Here is a 23,378-nt window from a genome sequence, read left to right on the forward strand (position 1 = left end):
CCCTTCATTGCCTAAGAGATCAAATACAAGTGCCTTAGGTTGACCGTCAGTATCCCTCCCAGGTATTCTCATCTACCAGGGTACTTAGGGTTTGGAGCTGGTGACCCTAAGATCCTTCTCAGTTCTGCAACCATATGGCAGCTGTACCTTGTCCTGCTTGATTGCTCTGGGAGCCAACTGAAGGGCGCCGCTGGGTCAAGAAGACGCCAGGGGCCATGGGTGTGGTGCTGCGGTTTGCCTGGGCCATACCAAAGGCATTGGGACGAGCTGTATATTCGTGGTCAGCAAGACTTCCTGAGAGAGCCTCTTGTTTAGGCTCAGGAGGAGGCAGGGGTGAGGAGGAGGTGAGAAGCTGGGGTGTAGTCGCCAGAGTTGGGGCTGGCGCTGCCACGCTGAGATTGGACTCTTGAAGTTGAGGCTGTTCTACCTCCTTCAACAAAGGTTTCTTCTTGATGTATTTCTTCTTCTGGGCTTTCTGAAGCTCCTGAAATATAAGCCAAGTGGGAGGGGAAAATTCAGGAGTGGAGAAGAGAGAATTGCCCAGAAAGGAAACTAGACACTGGTAGATGTGGTTCTATAAACCTCCCCACCCTAAGTCTAGCCTGGGTGTTATGTATACAAAACACACAGACCTTCCATCACCAGAGGTCATCTCTTTGGTACCATCCACCCTTAAGTTATCACTGCCACTAACCAGTACAGTGGTAACAGAAGGGTAAATGAGTTCAGAGACTTGGGTTTTGGTCCTAACATTGTCATTTATGAGGTGGACTATGGATACTTCTAATAAGAATAGCCACATTTATGTCGGCACCTAAGGCCCTTTATACAGTTGACCCTTAGGGTAGTACTAACCTCCCATGCAGGCAAAAATCCACATTTTGACTCCCCAAAAACTTAACTACTAATAGCCTACTGTTGACTGGAAGCCTTACTGATAACATAAACAGTCGATTAACATATATTTTGTATGTTCTACATATTATATACTGTATCTTTTGTTTTTTAATATAATTTATTGTCAAATTGGTTTCCATACAACACCCAGTGCTCATCCCAACAAGCGCCCTCCTCAATGCCCATCACCCACCTTCCCCTCTCCCCTATCCACCCTCAGTTTGTTCTCTGTATGTAAGAGTCTCTTATGGTTTGCCTCCCTCCCTCTCTGTAACTTTTTTTCCCCTTCCCCTCCCCCATGGTCTTCTGTTAAGTTTCTCAAGATCCACATAGGAGTGAAAACATATGCTATCTGTCTTTCTCTGACTGACTTACAATAAAGGCAGAGAAAAGAAAATATTAGGAAAATCCTAAGGAAAAGAAAATACATTTACAGTACTACACTAAAAAAAAAAAAAATCTACGTATAAGTGGACCTGTGCAGTTCAAACCTGTGTTGTGCAAGGGCCAACAGTCTGCTTAACTTCATTTATTCCTCAGAGTAGCCCTGAGAAGGAAAATCCCTCAGTTTATAGATGAGAAAACTGAGGTGCAGGGATATTAAGTAGTTTGAGCCCAAAGCCTCACAGGTGAAGAACTGCTAGGTCCAGGATTCAGCCAGGTCTATCTGAATACCCACCCTGTATACTTCTCAAAAAGGAACTCTGAGAGTGAAAGAGGAGTAGCTTTGGAATAAAATAAAATTTTTAAAAAAACAAAGAAAACAAAAACAAAAACAAAAACAAACAAACAAAAACTGGGGTTCAAATATAGGCTTGTGCTCCCTGAGTGGGATGACCTCAACAAGTTACTAACCTTTGTGAATCTCAATTGCCTTATCTGTAAAATGGGCCAAATAAATCTGTTTTTCAGGGTTGTCAGAGAGATTAAATAAAATAATGATGTAAAAACACATAGCACATAGTAGGTACTCAGCAAGTGGTAAACTATTGCTCTATCTTCATATCTTAAAAAGGTTTCTCTTACTTTTGCTGGTCTTTTTTTTTTTAATTTTTTTTAACGTTTATTTATTTTTGAGACAGAGACAGAGCATGAACGGGGGAGGGGCAGAGAGAGAGGGAGACACAGAATCGGAAGCAGGCTTCAGGCTCTGAGCCATCAGCCCAGAGCCCGACGCGGGGCTCGAACTCACGGACCTCGAGATCGTGACCTGAGCTGAAGTCGGACGCTTAACCGACTGCGCCAGCCAGGCGCCCCTTTTGCTGGTCTTTTAATAGAGGACTTGGCAATCCTCCAGGCCACTAGGTCTTAAAACCTCAATTCTGGATGGGAGAGATGAATAAGAAGTTATGTCACTTCTCCCAACATCTTGGATTTCATCCATCCATTGCTCTAGGGAGCTACTATCCACTGTGTAGTGGGTACCTGTAGAGTGGGCATCTGGAGCCCTGAGAACCTGGAAAGGTGCTGCTGAAAGCATGTGAACGACTTCACCTTCTGAAATGCTACACAGCCTCACAGACCAACTCAGTGATTACATTTCTTTGCCTTGGCAGCACGGGCCTACTCCTGCCAGGCTGTGGCTACAATAGGAATTTCTGGGGGATAAGAATAATAATATTAGTAATACAGGCCAGGTACTGTTCTACAATTTAACTCATTTAATACTCAGAAGAAGTATGAGAAGAAAGAATTAAAATCACATTTTGAGAAGAAACTGTGGCACAGAGAGATTAAGTCATTTTCCCAAGGTTATAGGACCAATATGTGACCAAGATGGGATTCAGACCTAAGCCACTGGGCTTCAGAATCACTTTTCTCAGCCATACTGCTATTCCACCCATACCAGAAACTGCATTTCTGCCCCCATTTCTCTCATCTGAATCCAGAGATTATCTATTCACACCTAGATCATATAGCTGAAATTTTTCTACCTTTGCTGCCAATCTCCTCATGTAATTCATCCAGATGAATTACAGAAGACTAGACTGTTTTATGACAGGATCACTTACACTTGCCAATTTCCTTGCTCAGAAGCCTGTTAGCAGGTCTTCACCCAAGTTCAAACTTCCCAGTCTGACATTCATGGTCTTCTACAGTCTGGCCATTCATCCCTATCCAACCCATAATGATTACACTGAGAAGCTAACACGTCTATAGTACTTACTCTGTGACAAGTGCCATGCTCTGAGCTTTTCCATATATTACCTCATCTAATCCTCAAAGTTTATGAGGAAACTGAGGCATAGAGAAATTAAGTAACTTGCTAAAGTGGTAGAGTGAATATTCAAAGTCAGGCAGGCTAGTTCTACAATCCATTTTTTAATCTGAATTTATCTTACCCTATTCCCCATGAAGCCTCCAATCCAGAAAAGATCTGCTCATTTATTTATTCATCCATCCATTCCTTCATTCATTCACCCAACACTGACTAAACACATGTTTAGTATAGTGGGGATACCAAGTTAAATTAGATGTATCCCCACCCTTCAGGCACTTACAGTTTAATAAGGAACACAGAAAAGCACACTTATGACTGTTAAGAGAGAATGCTACAGAAGTACAGAAGACTACTGTAATAAATTGGTGGTAGGTGGTATGAAGGTGTGTTAGGTAAGGCATCCGAAAGGGATAATTCCCAATGGGCAGAGGAACAACCTGTGCAAAGGCAGAGGCATGAGACACTGTGATACACGCTAAGTGAACTTCAAGTATCATGGTACAATAGTATAGCTGGTGTGAAGGGCATGTATGAGGGGCTGGTAGGAGGTTAGGGAGGAGAGGTGACCAGAGAACAAATTAAGAGGGCCTTGTGTGCTTTGCTAAGGATTTCCCTTCTCCTAGAATGCCTTTCTGTTCCTTCCAAAAGCTCAGCCTGCAAAACACCTCCCAAATTTCAAATCCTCTTCTTTCAAGTCATCCCTCATCAACCGAAACAGAAGTGAGCTCCTTAGAAGGCACTAAAAATAGTTTTCACAGTTTTAATGTATCTGTTTATTTAAAGCAGTAGAACACTCCCCTCCCCCACTTTTTTCCAGATTACATCTAACATGGCACTAGGATATATATATAACAGAGGGAAGTTCTGGTCAGAGATGGCCTGCCTGTCCTGCGTGGTCTCTGCTAACTCCCAACAACAGCCTCTGAGACATTTCTAAGCAACTCGAGCGCTCCATATAATAGCATATTTAAAACATAGTTCTATTAAATTTTATTGAGATAGGATATGATTATTAATTCTATAAACATTTAACTATTTTATTGACATAGCAAGTAACATGAAATTTGAAGTTAGAGGATATGAGTTTGAATCTTGTCTCCTCCATTTACTGGCTGTATTATCCTGGACTAGTCACTTAAAGAGAGCCTCATTTTCTTCACCTGTAAAATGATGAAAATATCACCTATTGAACAGGGCTACTGGGCAGATTACATGAGACGTTGTACATGGAAGCCCCTAACATAAAAGCAGATACCCAACAAATGCTCTAAGCAATAGTGTGTGGCATGAAGAGCCAAGAAGATGTTGATAAGGAGAGAACCAGAAAATTCAACTCCAACTGCTCCCAGGGTTGCTGAGCACAGTATACACATTAGAGAACTTTGTAAACTGTAACCTGCTAGGAGGTCAATTTAATTCTAGTGAAGTGACCCTTTAGGACAAAAACTAGTGGGTGAAATTTTCTTGGGCAGCAGGGGCTGAAGATTAAGGCAATAATATTTGGCACAGAGGACAAGGAAAGCCTCTCCCCCAAAATCAAAATCCAATACTGGTTGGGTGGCAGAGAACTTGAGTACACTCAGCTAGTAACCTCCTCGGGGTTCCATCTGATGGCAAATGCTCTCATTCAAGGACAGCCCTGGTCCTTCCCACCTAACAGGTTTTTACACACCTAGAAAGGCAAGTGATATCAACAAGAGCTTTTCTCTGGCCCCCTATTTCCTTTCATCCTAAATCATGTCAACTGTGTGATCTGTGGAAGTAGCTTGTCATCGAGTTGGGCTGTGAAGGATATAGGAGGAGCATAGGATAATGCCATATATAAAGATCAAAGGCTACCCACCCACTCCCCGATGAAACAGTGGGAACCTATCAGCCTGAAGGTCTCAGTTTTAAGGCTCTAAGGAAACTGGGGTCAGTAGCAAGGCCACTGCCTAGATGTCAGCACCTACCTGCTGGGCTAGTTTTGCAGCTGCTGCAGCCAAGCCTGTCTCAATGGAAGCTACCCGGGTCCCCTCACGCACAGGACGGTCCTGCTTTGGTAGAGTTGGGGTCACACGGGCTGCAGAGGAAACAGGATGAAAACATTTATCTGAATGTCAACCATATTCCCTACCTCTGAGCCTCCCCAAAGATGGTCTCACTGGTCCCCCTGCTTATAGCTTTTTAGAAAGTTAGATTTTGTTTCCCATCAGGGAAGAAGCTAATTTACAAATGCTCAAAGAACACAATGCACACACTGATTACAGGGTAAAAGTTAACTTCCCTGAATTGGCATTTAAGGTTGTCCATGTTCTGCTCCTGGCCTACTTACCTCCTCAACCTTATTTCTACATCCATATTCTCAGCTTCTCTAAACAGAATGGCTTATTATACCTCTAGAATAAGTACAGCTCATCCTCTCTCCCTGTGCCTTCATCCTCACCATCCATACTGCCTAGAGTACCCTCTTCCCTTTGTCCCCCACTTCAAAACCTGCCCATCCTTCAAAGGCAAGCTGAAATCAACTTTCTATACAAAACCTCTAGGACCTCTCTGGCTCACACCAACTTCTCCCTCTCCTGAACTTACAATACATACAAGTCACTCAATATATATTATGTACCATCTTGTCTCATTCCCTAACATTGATGTGCTGCTGTGTGTGTTATGTGGTCAACCAAACAGGCTATGAATTCCTGAAGAAGACTGTCTTCTTGTATAACCCTTTTATAGTGCCATAAGAATCTTGAATCAAAAAATAGTTACTTATCCCACATTTTACATAGGAAGTATACTTCAGGATAACCAAATGGCCCCAGATGATGAAGGCAAACTCTTCTTTATAGAAGAATGCCAGCTAATAAATGGAATGACAGAATTAGAAAATCACAGGTTTGCAAGGCCTAATAAAACAATTGATTCTAGGGCACTGGATATTCACACAGTACCAAAGTATTACCTCACATACTACTTGTAGTCTCAAGAAGGAAAAAAACTAGCTTTATGACAGTAAGATCCTATCACCCCCTTAACTAAGCATATTTTTTTATTAAAAAAATCTTTTTTAATGTTTATTTATTTTGAGGGAGAGAGAGAGACAGAATATGACATGGGGAGGGTCAGAGAGAGAGGGAGACACGGAATCCGAAGAGGGCTCCAGGCTCCAACCTTTCAGCACAGAGCCTGATGCAGGGCTCGAACCCACAAACCTCAAGATCATGACCTGAGCTGAAGACGGACGCTTAACTGACTGAGCCACCCAGGCGCCCCCCCCTTAGGTAAGTATTAACCTGATTGCTACTAATAGTGAGACAGCTGACTTCATGTGCCTCCTGATACAGTGCAATATGAAATTCACAGCATCACCTGGGAAGTAGTTTTGCCAAAGACCGAGAATCAAGTAAGTGGTTCATATTACTTCCAGTTTTTAGGAAATGAAGAGATAAGACAACAAGTTAAATGACAACATGAGAAAACAATCAGACATTCTACAAGATAATTGGCCTGTTTCATTAAAAAGACAATGTCACAAGGAAACAAATCTAGAAGGTGGGATGTGTTACAATTACACTAGCTTTTACAATAATCAACAGCATAAAACAAAAAAGGGGGAATGCTCTAGGTTAAGAAAGACTCAAAAGGCATGACAGCCAAATACTTTGTGAACTCTGTTAGATCCTGATTTAAACAAATCCACTGTAAAAAATACCTTTTTTGGTTAGACAATTGAGGAAAATTGATTATGGACTTAGTATTAGATCATGGATAGGAATTATCACATTATTAATTTTGTTATGTATAATAGGATTATGGTTATATGAGAAAATATATTTTTTTAGAGATGCTTACTAAAGTACATTGGAAGTGAGGAATGACACAATATTTAGGATCTGCTTTAAAGCACTGACAATTTTGATAAAAAGAAAATAGATGAATCAAACATAGCAAAATCTTGGTAACTGTTGATTCTTAGTGGTGGGTGTATGGGAATTTATTGTACTATTCTATTTTTAATTAAAGAAAAAAGTCAGTGCCAAAGGAAAAAAAAGAGGTGGTGGTGGTTATTGACCTAGATTTAAAGATTCCTTGGTTAGCTATTATTATTATTATTATAAAAAAGACTTTCTGTATAAGCAGTATGCAGATTACAGAATAAGCAATTCAAAAGGCTGAAGTCCTCTCTTTATAAAGATGGTATTTGTTTAAAAATGATGTGAAGCAAATGTAGCAAAAACGTTAATGTACAATTTTGGTTATAGATTCTTGGGTATATTTTATATTGTTCTCTATAGTTTTGTTGTGTGTGGTGGTTTTAAAACCAGGCCTCAAATTCTTTGACATTGTTCCTATTGATAGGTGGGGTCTTATGTTCCCTCCCATTGAATTTCAGCAGGCTCCTTTGTAGCCTATAGAATGTGGTGAAGGTAACACTGCCTGACTTCCCAGGCTAGGTTAGAAAAGGCAATTTCAGTTTCTGCATTGCTTGCTAGAACACACACTTTGAGCCCTGAGCAGGCATGGAAGAAGTTCGATTGCCTTGAGGCCACCAGGCAATGAGGAAGCTAGTCACATGGAGAGGCCACATGTTGGCACTATGCTTGGCAGTTCTAGTCCTTGAGTCTTCCCAGCCTAGGCACCAGATATGTAAGTTAGTGACACCTTAGATGATTCAAACTCTTGGCCATCAAGAAACCCCCTCAGCTTTCTAATTTTCCCAGATAAGGCCCCATACTATATGGAGTAGAGACAAGCTACCCTTACTGTACCCTTTCCAAATGCCTGACCTGTATAATAGATGAGAAAGTTCTTGTTTTAAGCTGGAAAAAAAAAACCCTCCTTCAGTGAACCTGGATTTTGAGGAAAAAATACTATGAAAGACATTTTGTGGGGCACAGTGGAGAAAATTTAATGATGGACTGGGTATTAGACGATCTTAAGGAATTATTAACTGTTAAGTACAACAAAGGTAGTATGGTTACATAGGAGGGTGTCCTTAGGCGATATTGAAGTATTAAGGGGTAAAATATCATGTTATGGCTGCAACTACTTTGAAGTGGCTCAGCAAAAGCTAGAAGATAAATGAATAAAGCAAATACAGCAAAATATATTGAGAATATAGGTGTTTGTGTACTATCTTTCTACATTTATGTATGTTTGAAATTTGTCATCATAAAAAATTTTAAATGACTGAGACTAAGATTATAACAACCCAATGAAATGTTTAGTCCTTGAAAACATCCTGATTTGAATACACAAATTATAAGATACTTTTGGTACAACAGGGGGGCGGGTATTTGAATAAGGATTTGGTATTAAATGACATTAGAAAATAAATGTTACTTGACTTAGGTGTCATAAAATGGTACCATGGTTATAGAAGAAAATGTCATTTTCATAGCAAAGCATACTGAACTATTTGGTATGTCATGATGGATGGCAATAGCAAAAATGACAAAGTTAAGGACTTCCAAAAACACACTCCTGAATTAAGACAATGAAAAAACTGGTAAAAATTGTCAGAAAAAAAAATTTTTCAGAACTCTGGATAATTAGCTAAAGGCTTACAGTAACCCTCTAGTGAATTCTAGTAGGGAAGTGAAGACTGTGAAACGGGTGAGAAGGACACTTTTTATTGTATATCCACATGTACTTTTTGCCCTCCTGGAGTTTATACAATTATTATTATCTTTTAATGTTTATTTATTTTTGAGAGAGCACACAAGTGGGGAAGGGGCAGAGAGTGGGGGAGACAGATGATCTGAAGCAGGCTCTGTGCTGATAGCAGAGAGCCCGATGCAGGGCTTGAACTCATGAACCGTTGAGATCATGACCTGAGCCGAAGTCAGACACTTAACTGACTGAGCCACCCAGATGCCTGCCCTTTTGGACATCATTGGGGATCCATCGTCGGTAAATAATCAGAGACTCCAACACATATAAAGATGTTCACCTCAAATATTACTAATTGTGAAAATGTGGCAATAGGCTAAATGCCTCACGTTAAAGAGAAGTTAGGTAAACAAGGTATATCCACAGAATAGAATATTTTGTAGCCATTAAAATACTTATAAACAATGGCGTAAGGACATGCTTATGAAATAATATCGATTTAAAAGGCCAGGTATATTTACTGGTTTTCAACTTTTATAGTCAACCGCTAGTTACTATAGAGTATTTATCACAAGAAAATGTAAATGCTAACAACCTTGACAATGTAAACAAAAATGTGCAGTTCATGAGAAGTGGGAAGCAGGAAGGAGTACTAATGGCTGTATCTTAGAAAGTGGATAATCAAGACAGACTGACAGAAGCTGAGAGACAGAGAAATAGAGACTAAGTTGGTACATCAAGAATGGTGGTATAAATAAACCCTATTATCTTGAATTTTGGAGGTAACAACCAGAAAAAAAAAAAACTATGAGGTTGCCTCTCAGGCACAGGATTGGAAGTGGGGAAAGCAGGGGCAAAGACCACTGCATTTCATCCTAAACTCCTCTGTACTATTTGATTTGCTACCAAATATACACATTAATTTGATTAAAAGACAAAAAAAAGCTTAAAGCAGTATATAGGCCTGTCTCTACACAGTGTAATTTTAACCATAAAAAGAAATACATAGGAAAAACAGACTTGAAGGAAATGTGTCAAAACATTAACACAGTGGTTGCTTCCGGGTAACTGGATCATGGGTGGTTTCTTCTTTACACTTTCCTCTATTTTCCATATTTTCCCACTTTTCTATTTTGCTAATCAGCCAGAAACTATATGAAAAAATACAATCAGAAAATAGGACTTAAAAAAGAAAAAAGTAACATTTGCTGACTGGCTCACTAAGAGAACACTTCCTAGGATTACTCTGCCACCCTTGTCCCCCAACCCCAAGCCAACAGCAGAAAGGCCAAATAAGGATGGGTGGGGTCAGCAGGATCTTTATTTCCTGGGGAACCATGGGTAACTGAGATGCCAGCACCCTCTGTGATAGACTGCTGCAGTAATGGCTTTCAATTTGCTCTCATCTCCCTGTAGCATAGGAGGATTCTGCAGCTGTCTCTCTCTCTCCTCTCTCTCTTGAGATGTAATGTATTTCTCCAACCCTGGAATTGAGGCTTGACTATGTAACTTGCTTTGGCTAGTGGGACAATTGAAAACATGACACAGGCTGAGGCTTGAAAAGTGCTGGTAAGCCGGGGCTTTCCTTCTCTTACTACTGGACATGCTTCTGCTATCCTGTGAAAAAGCTCAGGCTGGCTTTCTGGTAGACCAGGAGAGACCACATGGGGAGAGGCCCTAGCCACCCCAAATTAGGTCAAGACCCCTGAGGAAGATCTTTTTAGACCATCCAGCCCCAGCCAAGCCAGTCCAGACTAGGACAATAGCTTAGCCAACCTACAGAATCATGAGAAATGATCAGCCGTTACTGTTCTGAGCCGCTAAGTTTTGGGTAGTTTGATAAGCAGCAAAAGCTAACTGACACAGACTCCACTGTGAAAACCACCGAACCAATGAGATGAATAAAATTACCCTCTAAATTCCATGTTCAACTCAATGACCATTCTTTTTTCCTTCCTCAGAGCTGGCCTCTCAGCCAGTATAGGTGACAGTCTAAGGAGTCTTGGGCCTTGTGGAATTAGGCAGTCAGCAGAATTTCCTTCATTTGACAAAATTATTTATTACCAAAGGTCTGGGATGACAGTAGCAGAATGTTCTCAGAAGTCTGAGACTGCTTGTTGGAATATGCTCAAGATCTTTTTTTGAAAGTTTATTTATTTATAATGAAAGAGAGAGTGTGCACAAGAGCATGAGTGGGGGAGAGGGAGAGAGAGAGAGAATCCCAAGCAGGCTCTGCACTGTCAGCACAGAACCCTATGTGGGTCTGGAACTCACAAACCGTGAGATTGTGACCTTAGCCAAAGTCAAAGTTGAATGCTTAACCAACTGAGCCACCCAGGTGTCCCTCAAGGTATTCTTTTCACTTCAAGCCATATAATATCAGAAGCAACATGGTTCGTTACCTCTGGCTATGCTGAGCTGAGTGCATGAAATGTGTCTTACTGATCATTTTTACTCCAGCCCCTAACACGGTACCTGGCACACAGGTGGTAATCAACAAATGTTTACTGAATAAACAAATGAATGACTGAATCATGTCTCCTTATGTTAAATATCCCAACTACCCCCAGCCTATTTTCCCCAAACCATACCTACAGAGTTTAAGGACAGAATACTGGATCACCTTTAGGACTCCATGGAGCATCATCTGAATTTTTCTTTTTCTTGGGTCGAGATTTCAAAGCAGGGTCATCATCATCAGACTCCAGGGAAGGATAAACTGCAGTGAAAGGGAAAAGCAGGGTAAACTGAGATTTCGTCCAGAAGCGTGAAGACAGATGGATACCTATATTTCAGCTCCTCCCACTCCTACCAGTAGACTCTTTACTTAATTCATATACAAAGGCAGGAACCCCTGAATGTGCCACATATTTTTCATGTCTTTCTACCTTTGTACTTTTGCTGCAAATGTCCTTCTCCAAGCATCACCTAATTCTGATTCACTCTCAACATCCATTTAGTGAGCAACCTTATGAGTTACTTTACTGACCCTGCAAAATTCAGCTCCAGATTCACTACCTAAAGAAGCCTTCCTTGTTCTCCCAGTCTGACTGAAATGCCTCAACTCTCCAGAGCATCCTGGGTATACCGCTACTGGAGTTACTTGTTATACAGCATTTAAGAGTTGATAAGTAAATAGGTCACCCCTGATTTACCCTGAGGACAGGGATATGTATTATTTGATTTCAAATTAAGGGAGCCTAACAATGCAGAGTGGGCAATCAATAAGTGTTGGCTGAAATGGAAAAAGAAATGCTATGCACATTATTTACAGAAAGGGAACAAAAAGACCATCTGGGATGAGTGGCAACTGAACTGGCAACAAGATTACTGGAAATGAATTATCTGAATGACAAAACACACATATATAAGTATCTCATCCTATACACATACATACAAACATCCAGTTTTATCATACTCTCCTCATAAACCACATGCAACACCTATAGGATTTAATGGGAAAATGGTCTAGATAGATCCTACTGAAGTCAACTCTGTTACTACTGCTGCTAAACCTAAGAGAAGCAAAGTGAGAGTGAAACTTCTTCCTAATGATCCTACTCCCACTTCTTCTAATGACCAGCTTCAAATTTCTGTAGAATTCTACTTCATCAGAGGAATCCAGTCTTGTACTTCCTTCTAGTGGGACCTCTTTTTTTTTTTTGTAACTACATGAGATCATGGATGTTAACTAAGTATACTGTGGTAATTATTTCACAATATATGTAAGCCAAGTCTGTATACTGTATATGGTATACTTTAAATTTATACAATTCTGTACATCAATTATTTCTTAATAAAACTTAAAAAAAGAAAAAAAGGATTTTTTAAAAAATTGTGTGAAAGAGAAAATTAAATTCATTTAAGACTTAATGACAAAAATATATTTTCTAGTTCCTAAAAAAGGAAAGTTGATATAATACACACATTAATAAAATGAAAAGACATGATCATCTCAGTTGATGCAGGAAAACAATGTGACAAAACCCAACACCCATCCAAGATAAAAAACACTCAGATAAAAGGGCACTTCCTCAATACAGTAACAGACATTTATGAAAACCCACAACTAACATCATACTCAAAAGTGAAAGGCTAAAACTTTTCCCTGAAGATCAAGAATGAGACAAGTATGCCCACTTTCACCACTATTATTCAACATTGTACTGGAAGTTCTATCCAGAACAATTAAGCAAGAAAAAGAAATAAAAGGCATCAAATTAGAAAGGAAGAAATAAAACTCTATTTGCAGATGACTTTATGCTATGTACAGAAAAATCCTAAAGAATCTTCAAAAATCTATTAGAGCTAATAACAGAAATCAGTAAAGTTTAAGGATCATGAGAGCTAATAACAGAAATCAGTAAAGTTTAAGGATTATGAGATCAATGTAAAAATCAGTTGTGTTTCTAGAAGAACAATATATAAAGAAAATTAAGAGAACAATTCCATGTACAATAGCATCAAAAAGAATAAAGCAAATAAGAATAAATTTTAATCAAGGAGGTATGAGACTTATATACTGAAAACTACAAAACATTACTGAAAGAAATTAAAGAAGACCTAAATAAATGGAAAACCAGCCTATGTTCATAGATTGAAGTTCTTAATATTGTTAAGAGGCAATAATATCCAAAGCATTCTACAAATTCAATGAAATTCCTATCAAAATACTGATGGCATTTTTTTGCAGAAATGGAAAAGTTGATCCTAAAATTCCAATGGAATTGCAAGGTACCTGGAATTGCCAAAACAATCTTGAAAAAGAATAGAATGATGGAATAAAATTGAGAGTCCAGAAAGAAACCCCAACATCTATACTCAATTGAATTTCTGACAAGGGTTCCAAGAACATTCTATGGGGACAAGACAGTCTCTTTAAAAGTGAGTGTTATACAAAGAAACATAGTAAAAAACTCATTGATAAATTAAAATCAAATATTAAAAATTATTCAAATAATCCAAATGAGGGGAGGAAATGAGAAAGAGAAACAAAAAGAGAAAACAAATATAAATGACACAATAAAATGGTAAGCCTTCATCTGATCATTAGTTACATTAAATATAAATGGTCTAAAAATAGATAATCAATAAGGATTTTTTAAAACACCATATAACTTGGGGCGCCTGGGTGGCGCAGTCGGTTAAGCGTCCGACTTCAGCCAGGTCACGATCTCGCGGTCCGTGAGTTCGAGCCCCGCGTCAGGCTCTGGGCCGATGGCTCGGAGCCTGGAGCCTGTTTCCGATTCTGTGTCTCCCTCTCTCTCTGCCCCTCCCCCGTTCATGCTCTGTCTCTCTCTGTCCCAAAAATAAATAAAAAACGTTGAAAAAAAAATTAAAAAAAAAAAAAAAATAAAATAAAACACCATATAACTCAAGTAAATGGTTACAAAAAAACTCACTTTAAATGAAATCATATAGGTAAGAAATAAAAGGACAGAACAATAACTTAAATTTCCTCTGAAAAATACCTACCATTGTGTGCGTTTTTAATTTGTTGAAATGCCATTGTTTCTTAGTTTATTCAGTACTACATCTGAAATTTGTATGTTTCTGTGTGTAAATCTAACTCGTTATTTCTGACTGTGCTAACATTTACCACCCATGACTTCTCCTTTCCCCAAGGGATGGCATCAAGGCCCCCTATAGGAATATTAGCATACCTGTCTCCTGATGGATTTGTGGGAGACATTCTCTGGGCTACATGTTCCACAGTAAGATTTCATGATTAATATTCTTGCCACCAGACTGCACCAGTATGGTCCTGCCACATCCCTGTAAGCACTGAAGTCAGAATTCTAAATTACACTAAGTGATTATGTGGTTGTATCCATTTGCATTTTTCTGCAAATAAGTGAGGTGTACAGCGGTTTCCTGACCTCCAATGAATCAGTTCAATCTTAGAAGCTTATTTTCCTTTCTTTTTTTCAAACAGTGAATACAAGTTTCCTCTTGGTTCAGTTTAGAGAAATGAGGCTTCATCTTATTCTAAATTATTTCAGTGAATAGCAGTGAGAACAGATTCAAGTTTTTTTTCTCTTAATTCTGTATGGATGTGAATCAAATATCACTTGGGAACCAAAGATAAAGGATACAGGCTGAGTTCTGGGTCATGGTAAAAATAAATGAATCAATGAATAAATGAATGAATACATAAATAAAAAGGAAGAAGGGAAGAAAATGATATATCATACCATTAATTAAAGAAAGCTGGATTAACTATATTATCAGACAAAGTAACTTCAGACCAAGAAAAATTACCTGGAACATAAAGGGAACTAACATAATGACAAGAGGTTGAACTCAATAAGAAGGCATAACAATCTTAAATGTGGATGCACCTAACAGCAGAGCTTCCAAGTACATGAAGTAGAAACTTATGGAACTAAAAAGGGATATAGACAAATCCTTAATTTTAATTGGGAGACTTCAACACCTCTCTCTCAGTAATTGATACAAGTACACAGAAAATCAGCAAAGATATAGAACATCATCATCAATCAGCTTGATCTAATTGAAACTTTTAGAACACTCAACCCAACAATAGTTGAATATACATTCTTATCAAGTTCACAGTGCAAAATTATCAACATAGACTAAATCCTGAGTAATAAAAAAAAATCATAGTAAATATTAAATAAAACCAAAAGTAGGTCTTTTGAAAAAATCCATTAACTGATAAAATGCCAGCAAGAATGACACAGGAAAAAGGACAAGACACAAATTACTAATATCAAGAATAAAAAGGGAGATACTAAAGACATCACAGACATTAAAAGGATACTAGGAGAATACTACAAACAATTCTGTTTGTAGTATTAATACTATTACTACTAGTAATAATACCTACTAAGGAAAATAAAACCATAGTTAAAACTTGAAAAAGAAGTCTCTAGGCACAGATGGTTTCATTTACAAATTCAACTAAACACTTGAAAAAAGAAAAAAAAAACACTAATTCTACACAAACAGTTCCACAAAATAGAAGAGAAGGGAGTATTTCCCAGCTCATTGTTTGAGGCCAGCATTGCCCTTATACCAAAATTGAAGTCAGAGAGTAAAAAAAAATTACAGACCAGTATCAATCATAAACATAGACACAAAAATCCTCAGTGAAATTCTAGTAATTGAATCCAGTAATATATAAAAAGATTAATATACCATGATCAAGTAAGGTCTATACTGTAATTTTAAGTCTGGTTCAATATTTGAAAATCAATCAATGTAACCTACCATATTAATAGACAAAAGAAGAAAAACCACATGATCATATCCATTGACAGAACAAAAACACTGGGCAAAATTCGATACCCACTCGTAAACAAACTCTCAGCAAAAGAGGAATAGAAATGAACTTCCTTAACCTGACAACCTATGGCTAATATTATAATAGTGAAAAGACTGAGTGTTTTCCCCCTTACATTGGAAACAAGGTAAGGTTGTTCACTCACCATACAGTGCTTCAAGTTCTAGCCAAAACAAAAAGGCAAGAAGAAATAAAAGACTTACAGATTAGAACGAAATGAATAAGACTGTCTATATTTGCACATGACATAATCATCTATACAAAAAATCCCAAGAATATATTTTTGAAACTCCTAGAATAAATTAATATACCAATATTGCAGGATACAAGGTCAATACACCAAAATCATATTTATGCATACTAGCATTTAACAATTGGAAACCAAAAGTTAAAAAAGGTACCATTCATAATATCTCCAAAAATACAGAACTTTGGGATAAATCTAACAAAACATGTACAGGGTCTGTATGTAAAATCTATAAAACACTGATGAAAGATATTTTAAAAAGATTAAATACAGAGGAACATACCATATACATAGATTAGAAGATTCAATATATCTAAGATGCCAATTGTCTTACAGTCATTGTAGAAATAGTTTGGTGATTTCTCAAAGACTTAAACATAGAATTATCATATGACCTAGCAATTCTACTCCTAGGTATATGCTCAGGACAAATGAAAACATAACATATCCACACAGAAACATAGATGCAAATGTCTATAGCAGCATTATTCATAATAGCCAAAAGATGGAAATAACCCAAATGCCCATTAGCAGATGAATAGATAAACAAATTGTGGCATATCCATACAATGAAATACTGTTCATCCATAAAAAGGAACAAAATACTGATATATTCTACAACTTAGATGAACCTTGAAAACATTATGCTAAACAAAATAAGCCAGACACAAAAAGTCAAATATTACATTATTACTTTATATGAAATGTCTATAATGGGCAAGAAAGAAATCAGACACAAAGCAGATTAGTGATTACCAGGAGATGAGTGTTACCAGCAGGATAACAATCACTTAATGGATGTGGGGAGTTTTTCTGAGGTGATGAAAATGTTTTGGAAACAGAGAGAGGCACCGGTTTCATAACACTGTAAATGCACTAAATGCTACTGAATTGTACAATTTAAAATGGTTAAATTACATGTTTTGTGAATTTTACCTCAATGAAAAATAAAGATGCTAATTTTCACCAAACTGATCTATACATTTTAAATACAATTCCAATCAAAATTCCAGAAGAAATGTTTGTGGCTTCAGATAAACTAATTCTAAAATTTACATGGAAAGGCAAAATTGAACTCATAGTACTTGATCTTAAGAATTGCTATAGGGCTATAGTAATCAAGACAATGAAGTACTGGCAAAGGCACAGATACATAGATCAGTGCAAAAGAATGAAACAATTCAGAAACAGACCCACACAAATTTGGCCATTTGACGTTTTACAAAGGTGTAAATGCAAGTCAATGGTGAAAAAAGTCTATTAAACAAATGGTGGTGACAACTGGACATCCATATGCCAAAAAAGGGGCGAGAACCTCAACCTAAACATGCCTTATGTAAAACTTCAGTCAGAATAGATCATGGATAGAAATGTAAAACCATAACATTTTTAGATGAAAAGAGACAACTGTTATGACCTGAGTTTACATAAAGAATTGCTAAAGGAGACATCAAAAGCATAATCATTAAAAGATAAAATTGAAGGGCGCCTGGGTGGTTCAGTTGGTTGAGTGTCCGACTCTTGATTTCAGCTTAGGTCATGATCCCAGGGTTGTGGGATCGAGTCCCATGTCAGGCTCCATGCTTAGCATGGAGCCTGCTTAAGATTCTCTCTCTCTTTCTCTCTCTCTCTCTTTCTCTCTCTCTCTCTCTCTCTCCCCCACCCTCCCACCCTCCCTCCCTCCCTCCCTCTGCCCCTCTCCTTCGCTTGTGGTCTCTAAAAAATAAATAAATAAAATTGAGACACTGGACTTTTATAGAAAATGTAAGTGCTTACTTTAAGAAAGAAAGTGTTAAGAATGAAAGACAAGCTATAGACTAGGAGAAAATATATCTGATAAGAGACTTGAACTCAGACTATAAAGAAATTTCAAAGCTCAACACTTAAGAAATAAAAAGCACAACTAAAAAAAGGAGCAAAAGTTGGAAGATGGAGGAGTAGGAGGATCCTGATCTTGCTTGTCCTACAGACATACCAAGGTAACAGCCACATCAGTGCAACTGACACTGAAAATGACCAAAGGCTGGTAGAACAGACATTACACAGTTAATTGTAAACAGGAGGCCACATCAAAAGGGTAGGAGGGATGGAGATGAGACTAATCACAAACAGAAGGGACACTACAAGCACAAAGAAGTGAGAAGATCAGACCCCACCTGAGGCACAGAGGACCCACACTGGAAAGACGAGTTTATGTAACATTTGGCTTTGAAAACAAGTGGGGCTTCACTTTGAGAGTTTTTACACTCAGCAGGGCTTACCTCCAGGTACTTTAAAAACCGGTGGGCTTAGATCCTGGGAAGAGCTATATTATATTCTGGAGAATTGGAGGGCAATAGGGAACTGGGACCCAGCCCTTCAAGGGCCAGTAAAACAAATAACCTGGCCAAGATACAGCACGGAAGCAGCAGTTTGAAAAGCACCTGGGGTATACTGAAGAAGATTTATTTACTAATCTCAGAACTTGCACTAGAGGAGCAGGAATTTTTAGGAGACCTCTCCAAGAACAAAACTGTTGGTAGGCACCATTTCTCTTTCCCTGTCCCCAGTGTGGATAGCAGGTCACTTGTGGGAACCAGTGTAAACACTGTCTACCTATCTTGCTAGCACCATGTGCCCTTCCCCCATGCTCTCCTGCCAATCGGTCCATCCAACCTACCCCACTGAAGAGACAGGTCTCCCTCCAAAGCTACTCCTGTCCCAATATGCTCTGCAAGGAACCCCAGCAGAGAAAAGCACCAGTCCAAAGTGACTACTGTCTGGGAGAGAAGGGAAGATAACCATACACACCAGTATGCCCTCAGTTCCAGTGCCTGAACCTTAGAACTGGCAGCACAGAGATAGTGCCCTGCCCATCAGTCCTAGACTGGGGGTAGGCATCTTGTCCAACTGTCAGCTCCACGGATCAATGAAAGCCTCTGGGAGTACAATATAGAGACTGCGCTGTGGGTCAATGTGACTACAGCCCCAGGAGATGAGCTGAGGGCAGGCAAGTGTGTAACTACTGACACCACCCAACTTATAAGCCCATGGCAAACCCAGACAGGCCCTTTAACAGCACAGGGACCAAATCCTGCCCTGTGTGCCCAAAGTAGGCAGAGTAGGTCATTGCAACCAAGTGGACTGAAGGTATACGTGGCTCAGTTACAATAGTAGAGGCACACCCACCCACAAAAGAGACACCTCTAACTTGTCTGGTTCTGGTGAACAGGGGACATTGTGCTAAAGGGCACCATAGGACCACTTCTTCATAAGGTCACTACTTTCAAGATCAGGAATTGTAGCCTAATTTCCTAATAGATAGAAACAAAGACAGAGTCAGACAAAATGAGGAGACAGAGGAATATGTATGAAATCAAAGAACAGGACAAAACCACAACAAAACAGCTAAATTAAATGAAGATAAGTAATATGCCTGTTAAGAGAATTCAAAGTAATGGTCATAAAAATACTCACTGGACTTGAGAAAAGAATGAAGGATCTCAGTGAGACCTTTAACAAAGAGCCAGAAAATATAAAAAAGACCCAGTCAGACGCCAATAACTCAATAACTGAAATAAAAATATACTAGAAGGAATCAATAGCAGATTAGAGGAGGAAGAATAATGGATCAGCAATCTGGAAGACGGTAATGGAAAGCAACCAAGCTGGGCAGCAAAAAGAAAAAAAATGAGAATAGGTTAAGGAACTCAATAACATTATCAAGTATAATAACATTCACATTATAGGGATCACAGAATCAGAAGAAAAGAGAGAGAGAAGGGAGCAGAAAATTTACTTGAAGAAATAATAGCTGAAAACTTTCCTAATCTGAGGTAGGAAACAGATATCCTGATCCTGGAAGCACAGAGAGTACCCAACAAAATTATCCCAAGGAGGACCACAGCAAAACACATGATAATTAAAATGGCAAAAAGCAGTGATAAAGAGAGAATTTTAAAAGTAGCAAGAGAAAATGAAACCGTTACATACAAGAGAAACCCCATAAGGTTATCAGCTAATTTCTCTGAAGAAACTTGTCAGGCCAGAAGGGAGTGGCATCATATATTCAAAGTGCTGAAAGGAAAAAACCTGCAACCAAGAATATGCAAACCCACCAAGGACATCATTCAGAACAGAAAGACAGATAAAGAATTTCCCAGGCAAAAAAAAGTTAAAGGAGTTCATCACCAATAAACCAGCCCTGCAAGAAATGTTAAAGGGAATTCTTTGAGCGGAAAGAGAAGGCCTTAATCACAAGTAAGAAAATAATGGGAAAAAATCTCACAGGTAAATGCAAACACATAATAAAAGTAGTACATAAATCATTTATCAAATCAGTATGAAGGTTAAAGCACAAAGACAGTAAAATCAATTATATCTATAAAAATCAGTCAAGGGATTCACAAAATAAAAGGATGTAAAGTATGATGTTATATACATAAAACATGGGGAGTGGTAAAAATTTAATGTTTTAAGTGGGTACCAACTTAAGCGACCATCAACTTAATATAGACTGCTATAGGCATAAGATGTTATTATGAACCTAATGGTAACCACAAATCAAAAACTTGTAATACATACACAAAAAATAAGAGAAAGGAATCTAAGCATATCACGCAAAAATGCAATTAAACTACAAGGGAAGAGGGCAAAAGAACTACAGAAATAACTGAAAAACAAATAACAATGGCAATAAGTACATACCTTCCAATAATTACTTTAAATGTAAATGGACTAAACGATCCAATCAAAAGGCACAGGGTGGTTGAATGGATAAAAGAGCAAGACCCATCTATAAGAGGTTCACTTCAGACCTAAGATATATGCAGACTGAAAGTGAAAGGATGGAAAAACATTTACCATGCAAATGGAAGCAAAAAGAAAGCTGGGTATCAATACTGATGTCAAACAAAATAGACTTCATTTTTATAAGTTTACTTATTTATTTTGAGAGTGAGAGAGTGCAAGAGTATGAGCAGGGGAGGGGCAGAGTGAGAGGGAGAGAGGATCCCAAGCAGGCTCCGTGATGTCAGCGCAGAGCCCTATGCAGGGCTTGATCCCATGAACTGTGAGATCATGACCTGAGCTGAGATCAAGAGTTGGACACTTAACTGACTGAGCCACTCAAGCACCCCTGATATCAAACAAAATAAACTTTAAAACAAAGACTGCAACAAGAGACAAGGAAGGGCACCACCTAATGATAATGTGAACAATCCAACAAAAGGATAGAACAATTGTAAATATTTAAGCGCCCAACATGGAATCACCTAAATACATAAAGCAACTATTAACAAAGTAAGGATCTGCAGTAAGGATCAATGCAAGGATCATTCAGACAGAAAATCAACAAGGAAACAATGGCTTTGAATGACACATTGAACCAGATGGCCCTAATAGATATATTCAGAATATTCCAACTAAAAAGAGAATACTCATTCTTTTTAAGTGCACATGGAGCCTTCTTCAGAATAGAACACCTGTAAAGCCATGAAACAGGTCTCAATAAATTTAAAAAGACTGAAATCGTATGATGTATCTTTTCTGACTACAACAGTATGAAACTAGAAATCAACCACAAGACTAACTCTGGAAAAAGCACAAATACATGGAGGCTAAATAACATGCTACTCAACAGTGAATGGATCAACCAAAAAATCAAAGAGGAAATTTTAAAAACACATGGAAACAAGTGAAAATGAAAACACAATTGTCCAAAATAACTGGAATGCAGCAAAAGGTATCCTAAAAGGGAAGATTACAGCAATACAGGCCTACTTAAACAAACAAGAAAAATCTCAAATATACATCCTAACCCTACACCTGAAGGAGACAGAAAAAGAACAAACAAAGCCAAGCTGAGTAGAAGGAAAGACATAATAATGAGTAGAGCAGAAATAAATAAAATGGAGACCAAACAATAGAACACATCAATGAAACAAAGAACTGGTTCTTTGAAAATATAAACAAAATGGATAAACCTTTAGCCAGACTCATCAAGAAAAAGAGAGAACTCAAAATCAGAATGAAGGAGGAGAAATAACAACCACACCACAGGAATACAAAAGATTGTAAGAGAATACTCTAAACACTTATATGCCAACAAATTGGACAACTGAGAAAAAATGGATAAATTCCTAGAAACATATAACCTTACACAACCGAATCATGAAGAAATACAAAAATATGAACTGACCAATTACCAGCAATGAAATTGAATCAACAATCAAAAAACTTGCAGCAAACAAAACTCCAAGACCTTCAAAGGTGAATTCTAGGCTTCACAGGTGAATTTTACCAAACACTTACAGAAGTATTAATACCTACCTATTCTTCTCAAATTATTCAAAAAAAAAAAAAAAAACAGAAGAGGAAGGAAAGCTTCCAAATTCATCCTGCAAGGCCACCATCACTCTGATACCAAAACCAGATGAACACACTAAAAAAAGAAAACTACAGGCCAGTATCTCTGATGAACACAGATGCAAAAATCCTCAACAAAATAGTAGCAAACTAAATCCAACAATACATTTAAAAAATTATTCACCACGCTCAAGTGGGATTTATTCCCAAAATGCAAGGGTGGTTCAATATTCACAAATCAATCAATGTGATACATCATATCAATAAGAAAAAGATTAAAAACCATTTCAATAGATGTAGAAAAAGCACTTGATCAGGTACAACATCTATTCATGATATAAATTCTTAACAAAGTAGGTTTAGAGGGAACATATACTTCAACATAATAAAGGTCATATATGAAAAACCCACAGAGAACATCCTACTTGATGGAGAAAACTGAGAGCTTTTCCCCTAAGATCAGGAACAAGAAAAGGATGTCTACTCTCACCACTTTTGTTCAACATAGTACTGGAAGTCCTAGCCACAGCAGTCAGACAAGAAAAAGAAATAAAGGGTATCCAAATTGGTCAGGAAAAGTAAAACTCTCACTATTTGCAGATGACATAATAAAACCCTAAAGATATCACCAAAAATTCACTAGAACTGATAAATAAATTCAGTAAAGTTGTAGGATACAAAATTATATATAGAAACCTGTTGCATTTCTATATACTAAAAATGAAGTAGCAGAAAGAAAAATTAAGGAAATAATTCCAGTTACAACTCCA

General features: G+C 38.0%; 1 protein-coding gene across 3 annotated transcripts in view; it reads right to left on the reverse strand.

Moving 5' to 3' along the window:
- The window catches only part of PHF8 (PHD finger protein 8), a 94,293-nt gene that overhangs the window by 3,393 nt on the left and 67,522 nt on the right, over positions 1-23,378 (reverse strand). For all 3 annotated transcript variants that reach the window (XM_058714382.1, XM_058714383.1, XM_058714381.1), the window contains 3 exons: positions 11,334-11,429; positions 5,071-5,180; positions 148-484 (listed from right to left, as the gene is read on the reverse strand). In XM_058714382.1, coding sequence (XP_058570365.1) covers positions 148-484; positions 5,071-5,180; positions 11,334-11,429 — 543 coding nt within the window. The remainder of the gene's footprint in view (positions 1-147; positions 485-5,070; positions 5,181-11,333; positions 11,430-23,378) is intronic.

Source organism: Neofelis nebulosa, chromosome X (assembly GCF_028018385.1).
Source record: "Neofelis nebulosa isolate mNeoNeb1 chromosome X, mNeoNeb1.pri, whole genome shotgun sequence".
Classification (NCBI taxonomy): Eukaryota; Metazoa; Chordata; class Mammalia; order Carnivora; family Felidae; genus Neofelis; species Neofelis nebulosa.